Source organism: Dasypus novemcinctus, chromosome 9 (assembly GCF_030445035.2).
Source record: "Dasypus novemcinctus isolate mDasNov1 chromosome 9, mDasNov1.1.hap2, whole genome shotgun sequence".
In the NCBI taxonomy this organism is placed as follows: Eukaryota; Metazoa; Chordata; class Mammalia; order Cingulata; family Dasypodidae; genus Dasypus; species Dasypus novemcinctus.
Genome location: NC_080681.1, coordinates 43,002,354 through 43,027,315, shown reverse-complemented (window position 1 = coordinate 43,027,315; position 24,962 = coordinate 43,002,354). Strand labels below are relative to the sequence as shown.

Below are 24,962 nucleotides of genomic sequence, written 5' to 3'. Positions count from 1 at the left end.
TACAATGGGATTTATTAATTTATAAGCTTACAGTTTGAAGGCTGGGAAAAATGTCCAAATCAAGAAATCTGATGAAGTTCTCTCCCCAAAATTTGGCTGCTGGTGATGCTGGACTCCTGCCACATGGCAAGGCACAATGGTGGCTCTGCCGGTCTCTGCCTTCTCCTTCAAGCTCACTTTCTCCCTGGCTCAGCTGTGGGTGGTCAGGAACATGGCAGTGTCCACTTGTCTCTCCTCTCCTCTCCTCTCCAGGCCAAATTGCTTCAGTTTTGGTTGCTCCTTGCTTCATTCTCAAAAGGATATTACTGGGGCATAAGAAAAAATTAGAATATAGACTCTAAGCATTATATCAGTGTTAAATTTCTTGAACTTGATAACTGCACTTAGGTGGTTATATAAGTGAATATTCTTGTTCATAAGAAATGTATGTGGGAGTATTATGTGTTCAAGAAGTATGATGTGTGGAACCTGGTCCTAAATGTTAAATAAATAGATAGGAGGAGAGAGGGAGAGGGAAAGGGAGAGGAGAGGGAGGGAAGGAGGGAGGGAGGACAGAAGAAAGATATGGCAAAATTGGCAAAATGTTAAAATTGGTGGACCTGGGATCTGGCAATAATACAAATATAAAGTTTGTATTATTTTTTTTCAACTATCCTTCAAGTCTGAAATTATTTTCAAATAAAACATCAATTACAAAAAGAGTCCCACTTAATCCATCCTGTCTATTTTACAATGGCTAGTGTGGGGCAGGAGACTGTTGAGTGTAGTAAGAGAGCTTCCACAAAGCCAGTTGCAGAAAGGATAGGCAAAACATAGCAAAGTTTCCCAAAAATTGAGGCCCTGAAGGGAGAAGGTGGCCACATTGATTTGTTCAATCCCTGGCATTGGGTCTTTTCTCTTGCTTATAGATGGCTGGCACTGACATGCACGCCAATGTGGACAGGAGTCCAGAGAGCTAAATATACAAACCATGGTGTGATACCTCCGTTCATCATGAAATAAGACGAAGAGGCCATCTCGGCCACAGTATATTTGACAGCTAAAGAGGAGTCTGAACAGGATCTCATGAGCCCACATCCAGGCAATAGGTTACTCTATCACCCAATAAGTCTACAAGTAGTGTAATCCCAGGGTAATTAAGAAGATGTATATAGTAAAAAGGGATATCAATGATGAATCTTGGGGATTTTAGGTGTTAATTCTGTGAATGGGAATTTTCCACCAAGGTTCCCAGGGCTAGTGACTGACCAGGTGAGGACTCATTGCCTGAACCACACTGTGTACCTGTGTACCTATGTGAGAATAGGTCCCATCTCAGGCAGGCAAGCCCCCATTTTATTTTCTGAGCAGGGAACACAGCCCCCGCATGTGAGGGTTTCACTTCTGGGCTTGACTTGCCAGGTAGAATACCACTTAGCACATGCTGTACTTCCCCTGGCACACAGGTACCACGGAGAGTTACATTTTTCCAACCTGAGCAAGAAACCCACGAGCTGGCTGAGGTCTCCCTGAAACACGGGGGTGGGCCTGATAGGGGTGGGGCTGGCCACCTATTGTAGCAGGACCCCAGGGGCAGGTTGCAGAAGGTCCTGGGCTGAGCAGGAGAGGTCAATTACCACGATTGCTGTCTGAAACAAGCACCAGATCACAGGATAGGAGACAAAACAGGGGATGGGAAAGAAGTTGAGATAGAATTGCCAATGGAAAGAACTAACAAGATGACAAAAACGGAGGGAGAAGGAAAGAGAGAATTTAGAGCAAGTCGAGTCAGAATGAGGAGTGGGGTATCTAGGGCGGGGTCCATTGAGACCTCAGAAGCACAGAGCACCAGCCTGAGTCTTCCTCTCCTGCGTGGGTTTGGGGTGCTTCCTCTCCCTGGGCTAGAGATGTCCCTGAGAAGGAGGGAGGATAGCAAACACATCACAGCTTCCATCCTGAAATACATCTATGGAATTTTAGTTCCCTAAAGGCCTCTCAGACAAAGTTCATTTTACTAATGTCATAAAATGATTTCTTCAGCAGGCAGAGTTTATAGTAGTAGGGTTATAAAGACATTACAAAGATCATGACAATGTGTGCAAACATAAAATTCTTGCTAAGGTCTTGTTCATCTTTACAATCAGGCATAAGATAAGCACATGCTACCGTTTCCTCCGCTCTCCCAGCAACTGCTGCTGTCGCCTTCTGAGGCCCCAGAGGCGCTGACCGTCCAGAGCAGGAATGCTTTCATGGTGGCGGCAGGTGGAAGAGTCGAAAACTGAAGGCTGAATTTGTCCACGCACTGACTTCTTTCTGGCCCTGAACTGATTTCCCATGACTAGCTTAGCAATATAATATAATTCATGGCAATAATGTGCTAACGAGGCCTATAAATCTTCATCTCTTCAGCGTTGGCTTTTATTATTGTGGGCCTCCTGGGAAGTGGATTAGTCTCCAGTTAAACAGTCCTAACATGGCTTTTGCTTCCCTTAGCCTGCTTGTGTGAGGTTGGGCTTTCTAAATACTTTGGTACAAACAAGTATATTGATAGACACCTAATCTGAGTAGGAACACACTCCATATTCATGGTTATGCCAGACTGGAGAAATTTTTCCTTATTTTCTTTCTTTCCTTTATTATGTATTTCATTCAATAGAAAAAGAAAAATTGGAAGTAAAAAGCATTATGTATTTAAATTAGTTGTAAAACAAAACTCTGTTGATGAACGTAAGACATAATAATCCTCAATTCGGTTTCTTGGAAACATTTGTTTTGATATTTGGTAATGTGCTCATCCTAGGCATGGGCTGCCGGTGGGGAGCAGGGGGTAGGGGACATGGGGAGTGTTTCCCCAACCCTCAGACAGTGCATGTTAAGTAAGTGCTAAGGTGTACTTTTGTTTGTTGGTTTGGTCTGGTTTTTTAGGAGGTACAGGGGATTGAAAGCAGAACCTTCTACATGTGGAGCAGAAGCTCAACCACTGAGCTACTAATACACCTGCTCCCCAAGTGCTAAGGTTTTGAAACTCAAACCCAAAACCAAAAATTCTGCTAAAGCCCATAAACTATGCACAACAGAGAAAATGGTGTCCAAAAAGTTGAATGACCACTTATGCATTTAGGACTCTCTCAAATACAGAGCTGTTTTCTTTACCTAGCCAACTATCAAAGGAAATTAGGATAGAATCACTTTGCTAATAACGACAGATGGTTCCTAATAAATCAAGCTGAAGGTATAGCATACCCGCGTGGGTCAGGGAAGCCAAGGAAACAAGGACCGATTGAATAGATAATATGCACTGGGGATTTCACAAGTTTCTTAGGGTCATGGGGTGGAGGAGAAGAGGAAGATGGTGGTCAGGGCAATGGATCTGACTGCACAACAGGGCAGGGATGGAGCAAGTAGTGCCTGGATGTTCAAAGTTGTCTGATGCACCTCAGTGGCCAAACTTTGCCACTCAGCTCCTGACTCACTTCCCTACATTTTTAGTTTCAATAAGCTCCGTTGCTTGGAAACTCATAAAATGTGAAGTGGGAACCAATCATAACTCATCATGCACTGTCTTTATTACCTTTATGGCATTTCAAGGTGGAAGGTTATAAATAGCCTTCTCTTCTGCTTTCTGGGGGAAATTCCAGACAACTGCAGAGAAGCTGTAAACGTTTCTCTTGAGTGTCTCTGGGACTCTGTGTTCTCAAACTCTGACCTGCAGGAGGCCTGAGGTTCAGAGGTCCAGAAGCCCAGGTCTTCTCCAGGACAGTGAATGGTCTAGAAGCCATTTATGAAGATGTGCATGGCTGGTTTATCTCCGTTTAAATTCCGTGATATAACCTTGGCTGTGGGAAATTTTTTTTTAATCGTACATAAAAGAAATGAGTTATTTTCAGACCAATTTATCTGTCTTTGTGGGACTCTACCTTAAGAAAAAGACATGATCTGTCTGACATCCTCTATCCACCCACTCCCCTTTCTCCTCCCTAATGAAAAAATGCTGCTATGGCAAACTCTCTTTACATCAATCTTAAGCCTGAAAAGCCAGCTGGCTAACACAGAACGATGGTACTTTTCTGTGACAAGAAAATGAACACTTTTTTTTTCTGTAAGTGAATGAAAGCAATTTCTCATATTTTTCAGAAATAGCAAAAACAGGAAGAGAGTCCTAGGAAAAAGCTTGCAAAGCACTGCAATATGCCGAGATCTCTATAGATTTATCAGGAAGAGGGCATTTGTCCCTTTCATCACACCACTACATATGTGGGTTCCTGAACTTGTTCCTGCTTTACTTACTTGCTATCTTACATATCAGATTGTAAGCCATCACTCCATCCTACCCTACCCTACTAGAAAGTGTCCCTAAAGTGATAAAGCATGTGGTAGATGGCTGTTGACTTAAGGCATGGGCTCTATAGTCAAAAACAGATCTGGATTTGAGACCTGTATCCATTGCTCACAAGCTGTATTTAAACTAGCTAAGCCTGTTTCCTTACCTTTAAAATAGGCATAATAGTTGTAGCTCCTTCAGTTTCCTCATCTATAAAGAGGAAATAATAACATTATATATCTCACAGGGTTAGTGTGAAGAGGAAATGAAATAATTGCGAGCAGGGTGCTTAGAAGAGTATGGCATATAACAAGCACTCAATAAATGGTGGTTATAACAATGATGATAATATGAAGATGGTGTCTAGAAAACCCAGCTTAGACTGAGACATAAAAGTGACGCAGAGTGAGAGAACTCTCCTCCAATCAGAGTGCAAATAATTAAAATCCCTTGACAAATAATTTCTTGACAAATAATTAAAAGCCCCTGCTGTAGTTAATCTAAACTAAATTTATTCCACTCGAACTACATATTAGTTGTCTCTATACCTGAATGTCCCATAGGCAGCTTGGGCTCAATATATTCAAACATAGACATCTCAACTCTTTTTCACCCCCCACGTTAACCTTGCCCTTCTTTTCTGTATTCATTTAATGTCACCTATCCCAGATGTAAACTAGCAACCTGGCAGTCATCCTGGGGCCTCCTCCAACCTTGTACCTCCTGAATATGTTCTGAGCCCATCGTCTTCACCATTCCTTGATCACTAGCCTTATATCAAACCCTCTTTCTCTCTCTTGCACTATTGCTACAGCCTCTTAGCTGCTCTTTCTCCCTAATACGTTTGCCCTTGCCTCCACCCTTCAGGCACCCTGACCACAGAGATCACTACAAAATTCAATTTTGTCATGTCATTCCCCTGACTAAGCCCCTGCAATAGCTTCCTATCAATAAAGGGGTGTAGCAGTTTGATATGGTTTATGAATTCCAAAAATAGACATTGGATTATGTTTGTAAACTGTCTGTACCTGGGCATGATTAAATTATGATTAGGGCTTTGATTGGGCCATGTCAGTAGGATGTCGAGTCCCCGCCCCCCCTGGATGGGCAGGGACTCACAGATAAAACTACAGGGCAGAGCAGAGGAGTTAGCTGGAGTTTTAATGTTGGAGTTTTGATGCTAGAGTGTTGAGCTGCAGTCCAGGAAGTAAGCATACAGAGGAGCAGAGCAGCTGAGGCCAGAGAGAATTGAGCCCCAAGAAGAGAGACAGAGCTGGTCACCTGATAGTCTATAGCTGGCCTTTTGGAGAGAGGCAAAGCCTAGAGAGCCTCATAGTCTACAGATGACCTTGTGGAGAAAACAGAGGAGCTGAGCCCAGAGAGAAATGAGCCCTGGGAAAAGAGGAACCCAGGAAGTCTGAACCCTAGCAGATGTTGGCAGCTATCTTGCTCCAACATGTGGCGATAGACTTTGGTGAGGGAAGTAACTTATGCTTTATGGCTTGGTAACTATAAGCTTCTACTCCAAATAAATACCCTTTATAAAAACAAACTAATTTCTGGTATTTTCCATCAGCACCCATTTGGCTGACTAATTAATATAAGAGGTTACCTCCAAACTCCTTGTATATATTCTAGCTTTCTCTTTCCATGCTGATCTCATTCTCTGCCACACTTTCATGACTGCCCTCCATTCCAGCAATGGGAATCCACTTATAATTCCAAGAACATCGTAATAGCCAGCCTCCAAGATGGCCCTCTTGTGTTCATACCCTAATGCAGTCCCCACCCACATTGTACCAGTGGGTCTGTGCAGCCAATGGTATGGCAGAAGTGATGGAACGTCACTTCCAAGGGTAGGTAATAAATGACCGTGGCTTCCTTGGGCTCTCTCTCAGCTCTCGGATTACTGGGCTTGGGAAAGGGCAGCTGCCATGTTGTGAGAGCAACCCTATGGAGAGGCCCACGTGGTGAGGATCGGAAGCTTCCTGCCAACACCCACAGGAGTAAGCTTAGATGTTGATTCTCCAACCTCTTCAGATGACTGCAGCCCCAGTCAACAACTTAACTGAAACTTCACATGAGAACTTAAGTCAGAATCATCCTGTTAAGGTGTTCCTGGACTCCTGACCCTCAGAAACTGAGATACGAAACATTTATTGTTTTATGCTGCTAATTTTGGGGGGTAATTTTTTACACAGCAATAGAAAACTAATGCAAATGGCATCTTCATTTATACTTCCTTTCCCTTGCACATTCTTTATATATGGTACGCATTTACCACCCACCCTCACCATGCAAGCCTCAGCTCAAAAGTCACTTTTTCTGTAAAGCCGTCCTGCTCCTCCCCTGCACCCACTCAGATCTGTCATTGATGCTTACTTAGCATCTGGTATTTCCCTCCACAACATAGCACCAAACACGTTCCAGCACAGTGGTGGATGCTAGGCACACAGTGTAAAGGAAACTCCTGGCCCTCATGGATTTTAGAGGGTGGAGTCAAACAATAGGCAAAAGAAATAAGTAGAATATATAATATGTTACATGGTGAAAAATAAAAACAGGAAAGGGGCTAAGTGAATACAGGAGTGAGGGTGCGTGAGGAATTGAATATTCTGTCAGTTGGTTAAGGAAGGCTTCACTGAGAAGGTAAAGTTTGGATAAAACTAGAGAAGGTGAAAGAACAAACTATCTAGATAACTGGAGGGAAAGTTTCCTGGGAGAGGAAATGGCAAGTGCAAAGGCCCTGAGGTAGGAGCATGTCTGGTATGCAAGGAGACCAGTGTGGCCACTAGAGAGATCAAGAACAGGAGTGAGCAGGAGATGGTGAGATCAGGAGAGGTTTAGGAGAGGGGCCAGAAGCCGCAACCTAGAATTGTCCAGTAAAAACAAAATGTCAGCCACAAATGTGAACCACATAAGTAATTTAAAGTTTTCTAATTAGGGCACGTTGAAAAGGTAAAAACAAAAAGTGAAATTAATTTTAATGTATTATTTATCTACTATATCCAAATCTTACCATTTCAATAAATAATCAATAAAAATAATTAAGGAACTCATTTTTTTCTCTCTCTTGCAAACCAAGACTTCGAAATCCAGGGTGTGTATTTTATACCTCCAACAAATCTCAATTCAGTCTGGCCACATCTCAAGTACTCAATAGTCACACATGGCCAGTGGTTACCATCTTGCACAACCCAGCTGTAGAGGTTATAAGCCTTTGTAAGGATGTTTGCTTTTACTCTGGAGGATATAGTGAGCCAGAGGAGGGTTTTGAGCAGAAGAATGACACAAGCCAACATATTTTTAAAGGGCAGCCTTGGTTGCTGTATTGAGATAGCAGGCAGGCAGTATGGGGGAAGCAGAGAGCAGATGGGATTACTGTTGTAGTAATGAGGACAAGAGGTGGTGAAGGTCCCCACTCTGTAAGTAACAGTGGAGGTGGGGAGAAGTGTCCAACTCTGAACATATTTTGAAGATGGAACCAAGAGGGCTTCCTGACAGATTGGCTGGGGTATGGGAGAAAGGAATCAAGAACAAAGCCAGCATCAAAATCACTGTGGATATTTTCTTGGGTCTTAATCACTTGATCAAAGCACCAAGTATCCTTATCTGTAAAATGGAGAGAGCACCAGTTTTAGGAAGAGAGACCTGCAAGCACAGAGGACATAAGGTTAGAGCGTCCCAGGAATGCTCAGGGAGGAACAAGGAGGCCATCGTGGCTGCAGAAGAGCAAGCAAGGAAGGAAGTAGGAGGGGATGTGCTCGGGCAGGTTATAAAGGAACCACGTTAATCTGAAGCTTTAGGGAAATAGGGAGTAATAAGTAGAATGGTTTAGGGCCACTGTGCTGTGTTAAGAACTTTGCTTCAGGCTCTAGTAGACCCAAACAATCTATTCCTGTTTTGTTTTCTAGTTCTCCAAATTCAGTTCACCTAACATATATAGAAGATATAAGCTATTGGAGCAACACAGAGCTTTTGATTTACTTCAGAATAAGAAAGATGTACCAACACAGATCTGCCATGAAACAAATGCAGTTAAAGCTTTAGGATCCTGCATTCACAAGGGCCTTTTTTAAAGGCTTTGTACTTATTTTATTTTTTAATAGATATCGTAAGTACCTCTCTTTTTATTTATTTATCTATCCCCTCCCCCGCCCTTGCGACTTGCTTGCTGTCTGCTCTCTGTGAACATTCGCTGCATGTTCTTCTGTGTCTGTTTGTCTCCTTTTTTTTGTTGTGTCATCTTGCTGCGCCAGTTCTCTGCAGAGTGCAGGCCATCAGCTCTCCGTGGGTGTGGGCGAGCCTGCTTTCACAAGGAGGCCCTGGGACATGAACCCAGGGCTTCCCATATGGCAGACGGGAGCCCAATCGATTGAGCCACAGCCACTTCCCTCTGTACTTAATTTTGTATTCGGATTTTTGTTTTCTTTTTCTTAAAGAGAGCCTTGCCAAATTGTATAAGCTTTGGAACCAACAAAACCTAGATCTCTCCCTTCTTGGGAAGAGCATTCCATCTTAGACCTATCCTATGAACAAAAATAACTGACTTGGGTAAGGCTTGGGAAGGGGTGTGAACATACCAGTCTTTTATGCAGAAGGAAAAGCAGCCCATTACCTACCCAGCTCCATTAAATGCTGTTGCTGCTCTTTGGAACAGTGAAATTAAACAAACAATTATGCCAGAAGATTTATGTGTTTGTTATTCCCAAATTTGGTTGATCATAAAACCAGGTATATTAATTTTCTTTCTTTTTTTTTTTTTAGGAGGTACAGAGGATTGAACCTGGGACCTTGTACATAGGAAGCAGGTGCTCAATCACTGAGCTATACCTGTTCCCCTGTGTTGTTTTTTAGAAGTATCATCGGTGATATATGGGACCCGTATATGATATTATGCATGTTTATTTTGTAAGTTCACAACTTTTACTATACAATTATTGTTTATGTATGTTCATGTATGAATGGTATGTGCTTCAATAAAAAATACATTAAAAAAAAAGTATCATGGCCTGGGCAATACACCAAGGCTACTGATTCAATCTCAGGGAGTAAGGCCAAAAAATCCTTATTTTAAGGAAGCTCCATAGTTAGACACCATCGTGTTAACAAATCTGGAACATACTTTTGAAAGAATAGAGCAGGCTTGGTTCCAGTAACAGGGTGGGAATTTTCCTAAGCTGTTCACTGTTGAGAAAGACAGCTGATTAAAGGTTTTATAGCCTGGATAGTGCTTCGCCTACCCTCAAAAGTGTACCCAATAAAACGAAGGCCCAGCGTCAGCTCCCCAAGTCTGGGCCTGGGCAGCAGGGAACAGACTCTCAGCTGTTGCCCTCAGAGCAACCTACAAGGATGTGGCCATGTTCCTCTCCCAGGAGAAGTGCCACCTTCTGCACCTACAGGGAGGTGGCATTAGGGTACCATGGAACTTTGCCTTTTTGAATTTACAGCTTCTACATCTTGCACGATCTCTGGCTGGACCACAGCGAGGAGCTTAGATGGCAGAATTGTGAAATAATTAGCTCAGGATTACCCAACGAGAAGCCAACCACACCCCAACAGCGTGTAAACCTGAAAGTGTCGTCTATCTATTACATGAAATAAACAAGTTTGCTTTAGGAAAGAATGAGGCCATAACAGAGCAAGGGAGCTGAGAAATGGAAAGAAGGCATCCCCATGACACTTTTGGGGCTCTGGATCCATTCCATCCTGAGTCCAGCCCCATCTCTCTTCCTCTGTGCTTGTGAACCAGTAAATTCTTTCTTTTTTTAAAGATTAATTTTTATTTTATTTATTTCTCCCCACCTCCTCATCGTTTGAACTTACTCTCTGCTCTCTGTGTCCCCTCATTGTGTGGTCCTCTTCCTTCTAGGAGGGACCTCCCATGTGGGAGGGAGACACCCAATGGCTTGAGTCACCACCGCTCCCTAAATTCTCTTTTTTGCTTGAGGTAATTTGAGTTGGATTTCTGTGATTTGCAGCCAGGAATGTTCTGACTAGTAAAAGCATACTATAAGTATTAAAAAGAATGACAAACAAATATACTGACATAGAAAATGATCACAATGTTTATTAAATGAAAAAAGTCAAATTTCAAAATAGTGTCTTTAATAGCATTCTATTTGTGTACACAAAATGTGTTTTGTGTGCATGGGATTTTTATTGTATTTTTTTTGTGTTGTGTTGTATTTTTAGTAAATACCTAGAAAACAACTGGAAGACTACCACACTGTTAGTAGGAGATAGGACTGGAAAATTTTTACAGCTGTGTACTTTTTACTGACAACGAACATGTATTACCTTTATAATAAAAACACTAAATATAAAAAAGGAAAGGGAAGAAAGTTAGCCACTGAATGTGCCAGACTCCTGCCGTCCCTACCTCCCTGATTTTCTCAAAAAGAGAAGAGAATTAGAGGCATAAAGAACAGGTTTTGGGAAGCGGACTTGGCCCAAATGATAGGGCGTCTGCCTACCACATGGGAGGTCCATGGTTCAAACCCCGGGCCTCCTTGACCCGTGTGGAGCTGGTCCATGAGCACACAAGGAATGCCCTGCCAGGCAGGGGTGTCCCCCTCGTAGGGGAGCCCCATGCACAAGGAATGCGCCCTGTAAGGAGAGCCGCCCAGCGCGAAAGAAAGTGCAGTCTGCCCAAGAATAGCGCCGCACACATGGAGACCTGACACAACAAGATTACGCAACAAAATGAAACACAGATTTCCGGTGCCGCTGATAAGGATAGAAGCAGTCACAGAATAACACACAGCGAATGGACACAGAGAGCAGACAACTGTGGGGGGCAGGGGAAGAAGGGGAGAGAAATAAATAAATAAATAAATAAATAAATAAATCCTTTTTAAAAAAAGAATAGGTTTCATTGTTAAGCCAACCAATAGCATATGATTAAGATAGTGAGTCAGGAGTAGATTTAGTTATATACAACATCCCAGGAAGTTTAAGGTCCAGAGTTGAACCAGACAGTGAAAATACAAACTACCATCACTGTTTAAATCTCACAGGAGGTGCAGGATCCTACTTAGGGCTTTCTCTATAGATGTGCCAAATGGAGATTTGGGATCAACTGGTTAGAACACAGAGAGTTTGTGTGGGTGCTCAGAACTTGTAGCATTACCACTTCCATTTGCAAGGGGTGCAGAGAAGGTCCTGTTAAACAGTGACTTAAGGAGAAAACACTAAAAGAGAGAGGTTAAGAGGAGGACCTGGAGAGGGGGCAAGTCACCACAAGGTAAGAAGGCTAACCAGAGGCAGACCCTTCCTCCTCCAGCTAAAGGGGAATAGTCCTTAATGGACTCTGTTATCTTCTTGAGAGGACTGAGAGTAACGGAAGCCCCATGACCTTGTATATCGCTAGGGAGGCAATATATATTATACATACACACACACATACACACACACCTATATACATACATACCTATATATATATATATATATACCTATATATATATATCTCCTTGGATTCACATGACACCAATTTCCAGGAATTTATAAAACTAAGTTTAAATCTCTTGGCATAATAACTCACAAATTTCATACATTTTGCAAAAACTGGCGTGTATCAAACAATCAAAGATAGTTGCTTCTTTTAGAACAAATGTACCAGAGAGAACATGAGGTGAAAGGGTCTGAGTCAGAGGCAGTATCAGGTTCTATTTTGAGAAAACAGCAGCCTCAGACACAAATCAAAAGACAGGCAGTGTACGTGCGCTGAGACCAAGTCCCACATCATCCTCTCTGGTCACAGTGTCCTTAGAGATAGCAAGTTGTTATCTGTCTATCTGAGGAACTAACAGAAACACTGTATGACAGCATAGTTCTTTAGCAAAGAAAACTTACACCAACAGGCACCTGCCTCTGGGTTAAGACCCTTTCTTTTTTTTTCCTTTCACATATATTTTTTATATTTTTTAATGATACACAGATCACAAAAAATTTACATTAAAAATATAAGAGGTTCCCATATACCTCACAACCCACTCCTCCCACATCAACAACCTCTTTCATCACTGTGGCACATTAATTGCATTTGGTGAATACATTTTGAAGCACTGCTGCCCTGCATGGATTATAGTTTACATTGTAGCTTACACTCTCCCCCAGTACATTCAGTGGGTTATGGCAGGATATATAATGTCCAGTATCTGTCCCTGCAATATCATTTAGGACAACTCCAAGTCCCGAAAATGCCCCCACATCATATCTCTTCTTTCCTCTCCCTGCCCTCAGCAACTACCGTGGTTACTTTCTCCACATTAGTGCTACAGTTTCTTCATTACTAGTCTAATAGTTCTATAGTAGAATACCAGTAAGTCCACTCTAATCCATATTTTATTCCTCCATCCTGTGGACCCAGGATTGGTGATGTCCACTCTACCTCTACATCGAGAGGGGGCTTAGATTCCACATGGTTGATGGATGCGATTCTCCTGCTTGGTATGGTGGTTGACCATCTTCACCTCCCTGTTAGCTGACCTGGGTAAGCGATCCTCCCTGTTGATCTGCAGCCTCTAGTGCAGGGGTTCTTAACAAAGGGTCCGTGAACTTGAATTTAAACTAAAAAAAAAAAAAAAAAAACTTTATTCTTGTGGGGACATGTTGGTGCAAGTGTGCTATATTTATCAAATAATATACAACATAGTGTGGACTTAGTAAGGGGTCTGTGGTTGTCACCCGACTGGCAAAGGGGTCTGTGGAACAAAAAGGGTTAAGAACCCCTGGTCTAGTGCCAAACTCTTTCCCACTTGGGAAGATTTGCTTGCCAGAGTAGTAACCTCCGGATAAGCTTGCTGTTATGGAACTCTTCCATCGAACCAGAAAAGTACCAGGCATTAGGCTAGGTGCTGGGGAGAGAGAGTTACGTAAGATGTTATGCACATTACAGAACCAGATACGAGCAAGATGCTACCCTTGTAACTGGTTTTTCACAGCCTTGAAATGCAGCTGATGGTGCCCACCTTTCTGAGTTGTATTGGAAATTAGAAATAATGTCTATAAAGTGCCTCACACTGCTCAATAAATAATATTAATACTAGTATTACAAACTACTAAAGGAGGAAACGCTCAAATACACTGAAGTGTAGTCAGTTAGTGCCATGATAGAAGAAATCATTGGGGTGTCATGGGAGAGCAAAAAAAAAAAAAAAGTCTCCTAAATCAATATTGGGGGGTGGTTAAAGCAAATTTCCAGATTTTTGAAGGATGGTCATTTCCAGGTAGAGAAAACAGCATGTACAAAGGCATGGAGGTACAAAACTCCATTATTCAGTTTTGAAGAAAGGTCCATATGGCTGGAAGTAAAGAAAGGTTAGGGGAAAGGAAAGTTTTAGGGAAAGGGATGGTCAGAGCTAGAGCACAAAGAGCCTTGTGTGCTAAGCTAAGACGGTTGAACTTGATTCTCAAGGCTCAGGGGAGAAATGGAAGATTTTAAACTGAGGAGAGGTATAATTGGTTTTATGGAAGAGATAACCTGGATAAAAGTAAAACTAGTAGCAACTGCTTAAGGTGTTCATTGGCAATGGGAATTTCAGTGCTCCATATGAGACAAACGTTCGCAGAAATTGTTTTGGAAGAACTTGGAAATCTGCATTTTAAACCACTGCCTCGGTGTAAATCTTCTGTATGGTAAAGGAGGAGAACAAGTGAGAAGCAGTATAGAGTAAAGGATAAGAGCACAGGTTCTGGACCCAGACTGTCCAAATCAACTCTCTGCCACTCCCTAGCTGGCTGATTCTGGGCAAGGCACTTAAACACTGTGGCTCCAGTTTATCCCTTTGCAAAATGGAGATAATATTCTCATGACTTTTAACATCAGTCTCATATTTTCTAGCTCTTGTGACTCTGCTGCGTTTTGTGCTTCTAATCTATACTTACCATTCCCTAATTCTCTCTTTGGTGATCTTTGCTGCTGTTATTCTTCCACTGATTTTCTTTTTTTTTAAATGGGGTACCGGAGATTGAACCCAGGACCTCATACTTGGGAAGCAGGCACTCAACCACTGAGCTACAGCCGCTCCCTAAATGAGTTGGTATTTGCATTTGCTTGCTTGTTTGTTTATAGGGCTAGTTTGTTTATAGGTGGCACAAGGGATCGGACCAGGAACCTCATATGTGGAAAGCAGGTGCTCAACCACTTGACCTACACGTCCTCCCCTCCACTGATCTTTTTAAATTCCAAACGTTTTGTTTTTCATTTCTAGAATTTCCCTTTTGTTCCTTTTAAAAATATTATGAACATTTTTATAGTCTCTTTCCTCATGTTTTTATTTTCTTTATCATTTAATGATTAAGCATATTTATAATACTAATACTGTAAAATTTACCATACATTTAAAAGAGAATTTATATATTTATCCCTTGATAAGTGCTTTGGAGTCCTCTCTTTTTTTACTTATATTTCCAGTATTTCAAATTGCTTATTATTGGCTGAAGGAACTTCCTCCTAGATCCTTCCTTACTCCCAGAAATCTGATTAAGCGTCCAGCTCTCACAATGGAACCCCCATTAAAGCATGTAAACCAATAGCACCCCGTAGTTGCTGTAAAGTGTGTCCTTCTCTTATTCCTGAGCCTGTCTCCAATTGGTCATCCTTCTGCTGCAAGATTCACGGTTTTAATGCAGGAGGCCAGTGCTTATTTCTAACTCTTGAAGACCTACCCACTCCTCTCCACATCTCTAGACTACTGCTGTGCTTTGGAAAATGTCCAAAACTTTGACCTTTGGATAAGAGGATGAGACTAACCAAACTTTTGCTTCTCTACACCATCTGCCTGGGAATAAAAATCTCTGGATGAGAAGAAAGAAGGAAGGAAGATAAATTTTGGAAAATCTATATATGCGCTCATTTCTACCATAGAGAACCTGAAGGCAAGTATTCTGTATACCAGTGACGTATTTTCAAAGACGGGTAGTTTCAACAGACAATTTGTTCTGCTATCTTCTCATTAATATAAATCTTGGCATAAAATCATCTATCCTAAAATGATCCTCCATTTTCTAACTGATTTATAGCTAATAATCATAATCATGTGTTGGTTCAATTTTTGCAGTACATGATAGGTAACAACTGTTTTGTAAATCTTCTAGACTAAATCATCTCAGCAAATGTTCATTTATTTCATATGGTAAAACAGAGCCCAAGCTGTTAAAAAAAAATCTTGGATTTGTTTTAAAATATACACTTGGCCCTTCCTCCTCCATAGGTGTGATAGCTTGCAGACCAGTTGTGAATCTCAGGTGTTGCAAGGTTCACAAAGAGATATCAACCTTATCAATATTTGCAGGTTTTTAATCTAGGGCATATGGATCCATCCACAGCATCAACCAGAAAACCTACTTTAGTCCCTTACCAAACTTTCTATGCCCAAAATACATTAAATTTTGGTAAAGAACTCTTATGAACATTGTTGAAAGAAATGCAAGATATTTATGCCTCCAGAGAGATTTTATCTTCTAGATAGATTGGATCACACTGTCTTAAAACTGAATTTTTCTTGACTTGTGTTTGCTGTCAGATTTTCAGGTTTCATTAGCATTGCTGTAAGAAATAGCTGAATGAAAGCCACTCTTGCCTTTCCTCATCAAATTTATTAAGAACCCTATCCCATTTGATAATTTCCCCCCCAAAGGAAGTGCTACAAAAATTCTCTCCCTGAATTCCTAATAGGTTTTCTTTTAGAGTCGATGAGAATGGTATATCTAATTGTGTTTTTCTTCTTGCTTTGGTTAACAGGAAACTTAAAAATTTAGCCACAACCTAATTTGAGTAACTTTTTAAGATGCTGCAACTATATCTCTGCAGTTTTACTTCTGTTCTGATGTTAATATTTTATTTTCATTCTGATGTTAGCTTTTCAGATTGCTTCTTATGTTATTAGAAGTCACCCCAAGTCCTTTGCCGAGAGAAAAATGTAAGGAATAAGTAGAAAATAAATAAATGAATCTCTCCCTCATTCACAGCAAATTTTCCTTCTTTTTTTTTTTTCTTAAAGATTTATTTTTATTTATTTCTCTCCCTTTCCTCCCTGTTGTCTGCTCTGTGTCCATTTGCTACATGTTCTTCTGTGTCTGTGTGCATTCTTGTCAGTGGCACTGGGAAACTACATCTCTTTTTTGTTGTGTCATCTTGCTGTGTCAGCTCTGTGTGTGTGAGGGTGCCACTCCTGGGCGGGCTGCACTTTTTTCACGTGGAGTGTCTCTCCTTGAGGGGCGCACTCCTTGCACATGGGCCACCCCTACGCAGGGGCACCCCGGCGTGGTACGGCACTCCTTGGGCACAGCAGCACTGCATGTAGGCCAGCTCAACACACAGGTCAGGAGGCCCTGGGGATCGAACCCTGGACCCTCCATATGGTAGGTGAATGCTCTATCAGTTGAACCACATCCACTTTCCAAATTTTCCTTCTATCCCAGCTCTCCCATCACTGAATGACTGAACAAAGATTATGAACCATCAACATTCAGCACGTTAGTTTTTTTAAGGGGATGACTCAAATGCAGATAAACAGAAGTGGTGGCTAGAGAATCACATAATTCTTAAGCAAAGCAACTAGCTATCACTGACTTCCTTCAAAAAAAATTTTTTTAAAGCTAGAAAAAAAATCGTATAGGAGTCCATGCAAAAATATTCTGAGAAAAGAAGGGAAAAAATGAAGACATAAATGTTCTACAATGCCCTAGGAAATTCAAAAGATAATGAACTCAAATGATTAAAGAAAAGGTAAAATAATGGTGGAAATAAAAGAAATCTGGAAAAGCAGAGGAAATAAACGAGGAGAAGAAACCAGATGACTGAAAATTACATTAAAAACACCAAGAAGTAGAACTTAAACTGCAGATAATTGGACATGGAGGGCAAGTTATTAAAAAAAAAAATCACACAGAATGTAGTGGAAAATTACAGAGAATAAAGGCAATGAGAGAGATGACCAAAAAAAAAGATGTGGACAAGAGACAATGGAGACATATGAACAACTGCTGTCTTTGAAGGTATGAATAAATGAACAGAACTGAAAAACTGACATAATAGAAGAATTTCCTGAAATAAAGTCTTAAAATTGCATTTTGAAAGGGCTTACCATATTCCACATTAATTTAGAGCTTTAAAGTTTAAAAGAAACAGAATCCTACAGTCTTCTAGGCAGAGGGATAAAGATCATCTTCAAAAACAACAACAACAAATCAGACATATTTCAAGCAATGCTAGATGCTGGAAGAAAATGGTACCTCAAAAAAAAAAGTTAGGCATATTATTTAAAACAGACTTTACAAGTTCCAAATCAACAAAGAATGGTAGGTCACTTTCTAAAATGGCTCCTACGGGTCCCCATCTCCTGGTCTTCATGCTCTTGTTTGTGGACTGGACCTAATGACTTGCTTCTAACAAACAAAATATGGCAAAGGTGATGGGATTTTGCTTCTGAGATTAGGCAGTAAAACACTGTAACTTCTTGTTCCAGCTCGCGCTCTGACCCTGCTCAGGTGCTTCCTCTGAGAAAGCAGAGTGCCATGTTGTGAGCTGCCTTAGCGAGAGGCCCATGTGACAAGAAATGGAGGCCCTCAGCTCAACAGCCCACAAGGAACTAAACCCTGCCACCAAGTGAGCTTGAAAGCAGACCCTGTCCACACTGAGCCTTCAGCTGAGACCATGGTCCCACCCAACACCTTGCCTGCAGCCCTGGGAGAGATCCTGAAGAAGAAGGCTCAGCTAAGCCATGCCAGGATTCCTGATCCACCACAGAAACTGCGAAGCAATAAATGTGTGTGGTTTTCAATTGCTAAGTTTTGGAGTAGTTTGCTCTACAGCAACAGAAAACTAATACACAGAAGAAGATGAAAACAAAAACAAGGAAAACACAGGTCATAAAGCAAAAGATAGAAAATAAAAAATATAAATGCAAAATAAAGCAGGTAATAGAGATTAGATTAAACATATCTAATTAAAACAATTGTAAGTGGGATAAAACAAACTATTAAAAACACATTAAATGGAATAAGAGTCACTTTATAATACCAAAGAACACAATTCACAGTGAAGTCATTGTTATTGTGAATCTCCAGTTACCAAGTAATATAGCATCATTAAAATACATAAAGCCCAACTTCAAGAAATAAAAGGACAAATTAAGAGAAATGTTAGGAGACTAATAAATTTCTTTCAGTTCTTGAAAAAGTGAGAAAAAATATGAACGGATGTAGAAGATGTGAAGAACATGATCAAAATATTAATGTAATATCTACTCTATAATAGATGCTCAAATATTTATTCTATAAACCTTATAAAAATGCTAATATTTTAGGTACCCATGTAAAATTTACAAAAAAAAATTATATGCATAGGGAAAAAATAGACAATATACACAAAACATTTAACGGATTATTCCAGAAAAGGGTTTATTGAGAATTGTCAATTTCTATGAATAATTTCTGATTGTTTTAATTTTTACCATATACTTATTTATTTTCATAAAAAATAGACCAGATTTTATATTTATTAAACATAAAACAAGATTTTATGTTCCACCCCCTTATCTCCTTAGAATTTCTCTGAAATTTTTACCCATTCTTTTTCTTTCCTTATTTACCAGACAACTGTCCCACTTTCCTTCTAAGAATGAATACTTTGTAGTACTATCTTCTCTAGAATGTTATTCCATCAATTGCCTCCTCTATTCTGAAATTTCCTAATTTTGCTTCCATTGGCTTCTATACTTCACCCAACAAATATAGTTGTCATCTGTCTCCCAATCCTAGAGCAATCCTTCACATTAAGCTCTTAGCTTCCTCCTGCCCTTCTTTGCCAGAATTCTCTGAAGTAGACTGAATCCTCCATTTCCAGGATTTACAAATTCAGTTCAGTCTATGTGCTAGACATACACTTCATTGAATCAATATTTTTTTATGGACCTTGTGCTCAGAGTAATTTACCAGCTTGTCCCCAAATCCTCAACTCAGTAAAAAAGATGAACTCCATCAAAAAGATCAAGGGCAGAGGAGGAGGGGACTCTGTATCCAGAGAGCAAGTGTGAGTCATGAATAACCCATTACCCCTTGGACTGAGACCTCCCCTCCCTAGGCCTTCAGCCTTCCATCCACACGGGTGAAGAGTCCACCTGATTCTCACAGCTTCGCTTTCCTCCACGGAGTCAGGGACTCATCTCTACTCCCCCTCCTGCCCCATGTACACAGCCTCCCCACCATTTTATTTCTTCCCTTTTCTGGGATTGATTTCATGATACTCTTTGCCCCTGTTTATATCAGTTACCATAAAACGTCCCAGAGTCCCAGATCACTCCCACCTCTCATTCTCACAAGGCTCTGCACATTCCTTAATCTGTCTGTAACTCCGCCCCCCTCCAACCCCTAAAACCATTGCACTGTGTCCTATTAAATCTTGACTCCTCTCCTATAGCCAATCCACAAGGTCCAAATCAGACCACTTTTCATGGCTCCCATCCTTGTTCAAGCCACTATTATCTCTCACCTGGATTACTGCAAGTTTCCTATCAGTCTCCCTGCTAGCACCATTGTGCACTATGGCCCAGTTGAACAGAGCAGCCAAAATAATCCTTTAAAAATATGTCAGACCACTTCCAGGAAGCTGGAGGATTAGAGAGGCAAAGGGACTTCTTTCCCTGAAACAATAGAGAAAAGGCGAACATTGTCTGGAAGGCTGTTACAGAGCTTAGGATATCAGGGGAAGGTAAGACACTACCCAGAAGGGAGAGGGGAGAAGGAAAGGAGTCTCAGCTGGCTGGAAAGATCTTGTTAGTAAAGCTGCAGCAATAGCTGCTGGCACCCTTTCCTTCACCCTCGAAGTAAACAGCAGGGGTCCTCTGGTCCCTGGCAGGCGGCTGCAGACTTCCCCAAGAGAGGGAGAGACACAGCCTACACCAAATTCAGATTTTGGACAGTGAACTAGGTCTGCTGCGTTGCAGGAGCAGCACACTTCCAGCCCAGGGGGCAGGGAGGGGGGCAGCCACATTGCTTGCCCTGAGAGCAAGCAGGGAGCTAAAGATAATTTGCCTTCTCAAACACCCTCCCTACTGCCCCGGAGCTGGTTGCTGAAGACAGGGAGGGAGAGAGGGTGTGACTGTCCAAGAGAGGAGAGCAGCTGAATAGTATTCAGTTCTAAGAAAAAATGAAGTCATGAAGCACATCACAACGGATGAACTGGAGGACACTATATTGAGTGAAGCCAGGCACAAAAGGACAAATATTGTATGATTTCACTATGATGAACTACATATAATAAGCAAACTCATGGAGTTAATAGCTAGACTCTTAAGTCACCAGAGAATAGAATATATTAGAGAATTGAAAGCTAAGGTTTAATCTGTAGAGAACTGGTTGTTGTAAATGTTTGGAAATGAATAGAAATGGTAAATGCACATCGTAGGATTTGTAGTTAGTAGCACAAACATATGGGCATGATAGTGGTTTGTTTTTTGTAGTCTTTTTCTTTTTTTTTTAGAGTAATGAAAATGCTCAAATACTGATTGATGAATGCACAACTCAGTGATTATACCAAATGGCACTCATTGTATACTTAGGATAAATTGTGTGGTTTATGAACAACAACAAAAAAACACAATAGGGTGGGTTGGTGGAAAATATACCAAATGTTAAGATATGGATTATACTTCGTAGTAATACTTTGACAACGCTGTTTCACAACAATGCAAGGTATTTGTGGTGGGGTGAGGTATGGGAGCTCTGTATGATGTTACACATGCTCGTTTCGTAAGTTCCCAACTTTCACTATACAGTTATTGTTTATGTATATTCATGTATGAATGATATGCCTCAATACATTTTTTAATGAAAAAAACAAACATGTCAGACCATGTCACTATGCTCGAGACCTTAAGCAGCTGCCCATTTCATTCAGAGTGATAGCCAAAGTCCCCCACCCCAGAGGTTACCCCCCAGTCCTCCTATGGCTCACCCCCCACTCACTCCAATCCAGCCACTTTGGCATCTCTGCTGCTTCTTGAAAACTCCAGGAACAAACTTGTGATCTGTGTCTAGTGATTCCCTCTTCCTGGGATACTCTTCTCTCAGAAATCTTCAAGGTCATTCTGTTACCAACTCAGCTCTTTCCTTGAATGTCACCTTTGCAATGAAGTTTACCCTGATCACCATATTTAAATTTTCAATCAACGCCTTCTCCCATACCCCCACTCCCCTTTATTCTGCTTTAGTTTTCGTAGCACTTACCACTTTCTAATATTCTATAGAATTTGCTTACTTTACATTTATATTGTTTATTGACTGTCTTCGCCCATAAATATTAGAATGGAAGCTCCATAAAGGCAGAAAACTTTTTGTTTTATTTACTGATGTATCTTAAATACCGAGAATAGTGCCTAGTATATAGTAGTCAATTAAGAGATATTTCTTGACTGAGTAAATGGTTCTCAGCTTTGTCAAACCTAATGCCCCCTATTTAGAAAAATTATAGGGTAATATCCTCTTTACTATCTTGAAGTGAAAGGCATGAGCTACTTACACATGCAAATTTTGAAAAATTAAAGCAATGCCTTACAGGAAAAATTAAAGAAAGTAATTTGTATTTCATTTTGTATTTCATTGTGCAACTGCTCAGTTATCCCTAAAGACACAAGGAAGTAGCCAGATGCTTGCAACTATCTGTAGAATCACAATGAAAGTAATGGCCACAAAATGGACTGTGCTGGAGACTCAGATGCCATGAACGGCACTGCAGCTGATAAAGTGGCCAAGTTCTGAACAAGATAAGTTACTAATCTTACCTCGATTTACTCAATAGCTGCAATCCAAAGAAATTCAATATATCTTTAAACTATGCAAAAACCACTTTGCATTTACATGTAAAATCTTTATGTTTACATGTAAAACAGGTTCTAGGCTTGGATAATTATAAACAGGTTTTTCATCTATATGAGTGACCAGTGGGACAGTCAAAAGTTACACAAGATGAGGGACAATTCTTTGCTGTGCATTGTAAGATGTCTACATTCCAATAGTGCAGCTCCCTAATCATTGAGACAAGTAAAATCACCCTGGCAAATTTCCAAAAGAAAACCCTGGGGATAGCTCTTTCTCAGTTGAGACCCACCCTTTTTGGTGTTACCAATGCCTCATTCTTCAAATCCAGTCGCCTCTTTTCTGTTGTACTGGCCAAGTATCTACAGCACTGGATACTGCTGACCAACTCCTCCTCCTATTTCTTTCCTCTCTTGGCTTACAGGTCACTACTTTCCCTCTTCCCCTTCACCAATTCCTGCCTGGCATCATTGTCTGGCTCCTTATCTCCACCTGCCCACCTCTGCTTCCCTTTTCCTCTCCACATCCTCCTCAACTATTTCTCTTAAGCTCCCTTTCTCAAAGTTCCACTCTGCACTTGATATCCAAGTCCACATTTCTAACTGCCACTTGGTCATACGTATACAGAAAGCCCAAGCAAAACATGTCCAAGATCAAGCTAAACATCTTCCTCTAAAACTGTTTTTTTTTTTTTTTAATTTTTTTATTTTTTATTGACTTTGTAATAATATTACATTAAAAATATATATGTGAGGTCCCATTCAACCCCACCCCCCCACCCCCCCTCTCCCCCCCCCCCCAACAACACTCGTTCCCATCATCATGACACATCCATTGGATTTGGTAAGTACATCTTTGGGCACCTCTGCACCTCATATACATTGGCTCTAAAACTGTTACTCCACCAGGTGTACCTGTTTTCGTGAATGGCAACATCATCTACTTAGACTAGCAATGACATCCATCTCTGATCTCTTTTTCTCACACCCCACATCCAACTGACTGCACTACTCAGACTGTTTTCCCTCTGAACAGGTCTTATATGTTTCCTTTCCATCATGGTAGTTCAAGCTGTCATTACCTTGCAGCTTAGAACAGTGTTACAGTCACCTACCTGGAACTTCTACTTCAATTTCTCTTTCGATACTTCCACAGAAGGAGTTTCTGCAGATAATAATAACAATAGTAGCCAACATTAATTCGGTGTTTATTATATGCCAGGCACTTGAAATACCAAGTACTTTCCATCTCTTTTAATCCCTACAACCGTATCATAAAGTAGGAACTATTATTATTTAAATGAGGAAAGTGAAGTTTTGGGAAAGGTAATACCTAAGGTCACAGAGCTATTAATAGCTCGGAAGTGACAGCACCAGAATTCCACATCTGCCCTCTAAAATCCCATTTTGACACAACCTTTTCTTATTTTCTCTAGCATGATCACAGCCTTTTATTCAGTCTCTACATCTGTCCCACCTGTCTTCTCCCTCCCACTCCATCCCTTACTCATACACCACTTTTCCATAGTGTGTTTAGGCTGATGATAATCTACAATTCAGTTTCTATGCCTGTCCCACCTGCCTTTCCCTTCCCACTCCATTCTTCTAATCCACAGGTCCACCTTTTGGTCTTGCTTATCTCCTCATTCAGGAAGGATTTATTCATTAGCCATTTCAAGAAACTCCTTCACAGCTCCTTTTCTTCCACTGTGCCCACCACATTTGTTCCCAACCCTTCTTCTCCTCATTCTCACTTCCAGCTGGTCGTTTTGGGCTGGAGAAGGAAATGAATAGTGCAGAGTAGCTCAAACTTCTTCAGGTGCCAGTACAAAAAAAAATCCCCCTAAACTCCTTGCATCTTTACAGTGTTGGCGTATGGCTCTAATATGATTACCCAATAAAGAAAAAGTTAGAAAATGTGAATTATTCCCCCCCCCCATCCCCCTCGCCACCCCCTCCTCCCCACACCCCTTGCATGCTCAGGGCTTCAACTGAGCTATTCTGTGAGCCACAGAGCAGGTGTTTCAAGCAGAGTATGCCATGTATGTGCTCGGGGTGAGAGGAGAGGAAGGTCCTAAATACTATGAACTTGGCCCGGGGGTAGCTCTAAACTTGGTCATTAATTATTGCCAAAGTCCACCTTAAAACTTCAACAGGGTTGCTATGAGCAAGCAAGATAGGAAGAAAGTGGCATTAGCCTGAAAACCTCGAGTATAGAAATCTCCCGAGGAGTGTTCCCCTCCCCGCCAGCTCCTTGGGGTTTTAAGTTCTTACAAACGTCCTCCCTTACATTCACAACGTCCCTGCCACCGCCTTCTTCGCAGCCCGGCCGGGTCCCCCCGGGTCTCTCCCCGCTCTCTCCTTCCTCGCGGCCCCCACCCCTCGGACCCTTCCCCGCCCGCGGAGGACTACAAGTCCCGGCGCGCCGCGCGCCCGGCGGCGGGGCTCGGCTCTGCGCGCGGCGGCGGCCGAGCGGTGCGCGGGGCAAAGCCTCCCGGCGCCGGCCGGGCGGGAGGTAAGTGATCCGCCGGGGCTGCGAGGGCGCTGCTCGCGCGCCCGCCCTCTGCCCTCTCCAGGATAACACGAAATGAAGAAAAGCATAATAACAGCCGCCTGCCTGCCCGCCTCTCCGCAGTGGGACCGGTGCTCCCGCGGCTTGTTGCGCTCACGAGCGTGGAATCTGCCACCCCGGAGTGGAACTGGGGGCAGAAGCCGGGGTCTCCGGGGGCTGCGACGCCGAGCTTGCAGGACGGGGCCGCGCTCACTGCCAGCGCCACACCTCCCACGCCCCCTTTCCCCAAAACGAGCTTCCCCGGGGAACCCCCATCCTCAAAGTCGAACTG

General features: G+C 41.8%; 1 protein-coding gene and 1 long non-coding RNA gene across 2 annotated transcripts in view; one reads left to right on the top strand and one right to left on the bottom strand.

The window, feature by feature from the left end:
* Window positions 1-24,504, bottom strand: LOC131279732 (uncharacterized). The gene is made up of 4 exons (XR_009187174.1): window positions 24,410-24,504; window positions 23,235-23,284; window positions 4,467-4,510; window positions 1-305 (listed from the first exon to the last, which is right to left on the bottom strand). It is a non-coding gene; the product is annotated as an uncharacterized lncRNA (long non-coding RNA).
* A 202-nt stretch (window positions 24,505-24,706) lies between these two features.
* The window catches only part of SAMD13 (sterile alpha motif domain containing 13), a 54,595-nt gene continuing 54,339 nt past the window's right edge, over window positions 24,707-24,962 (top strand). The window contains exon 1 of the mRNA XM_071217165.1: window positions 24,707-24,889. Coding sequence (XP_071073266.1) covers window positions 24,707-24,889 — 183 coding nt within the window. The remainder of the gene's footprint in view (window positions 24,890-24,962) is intronic.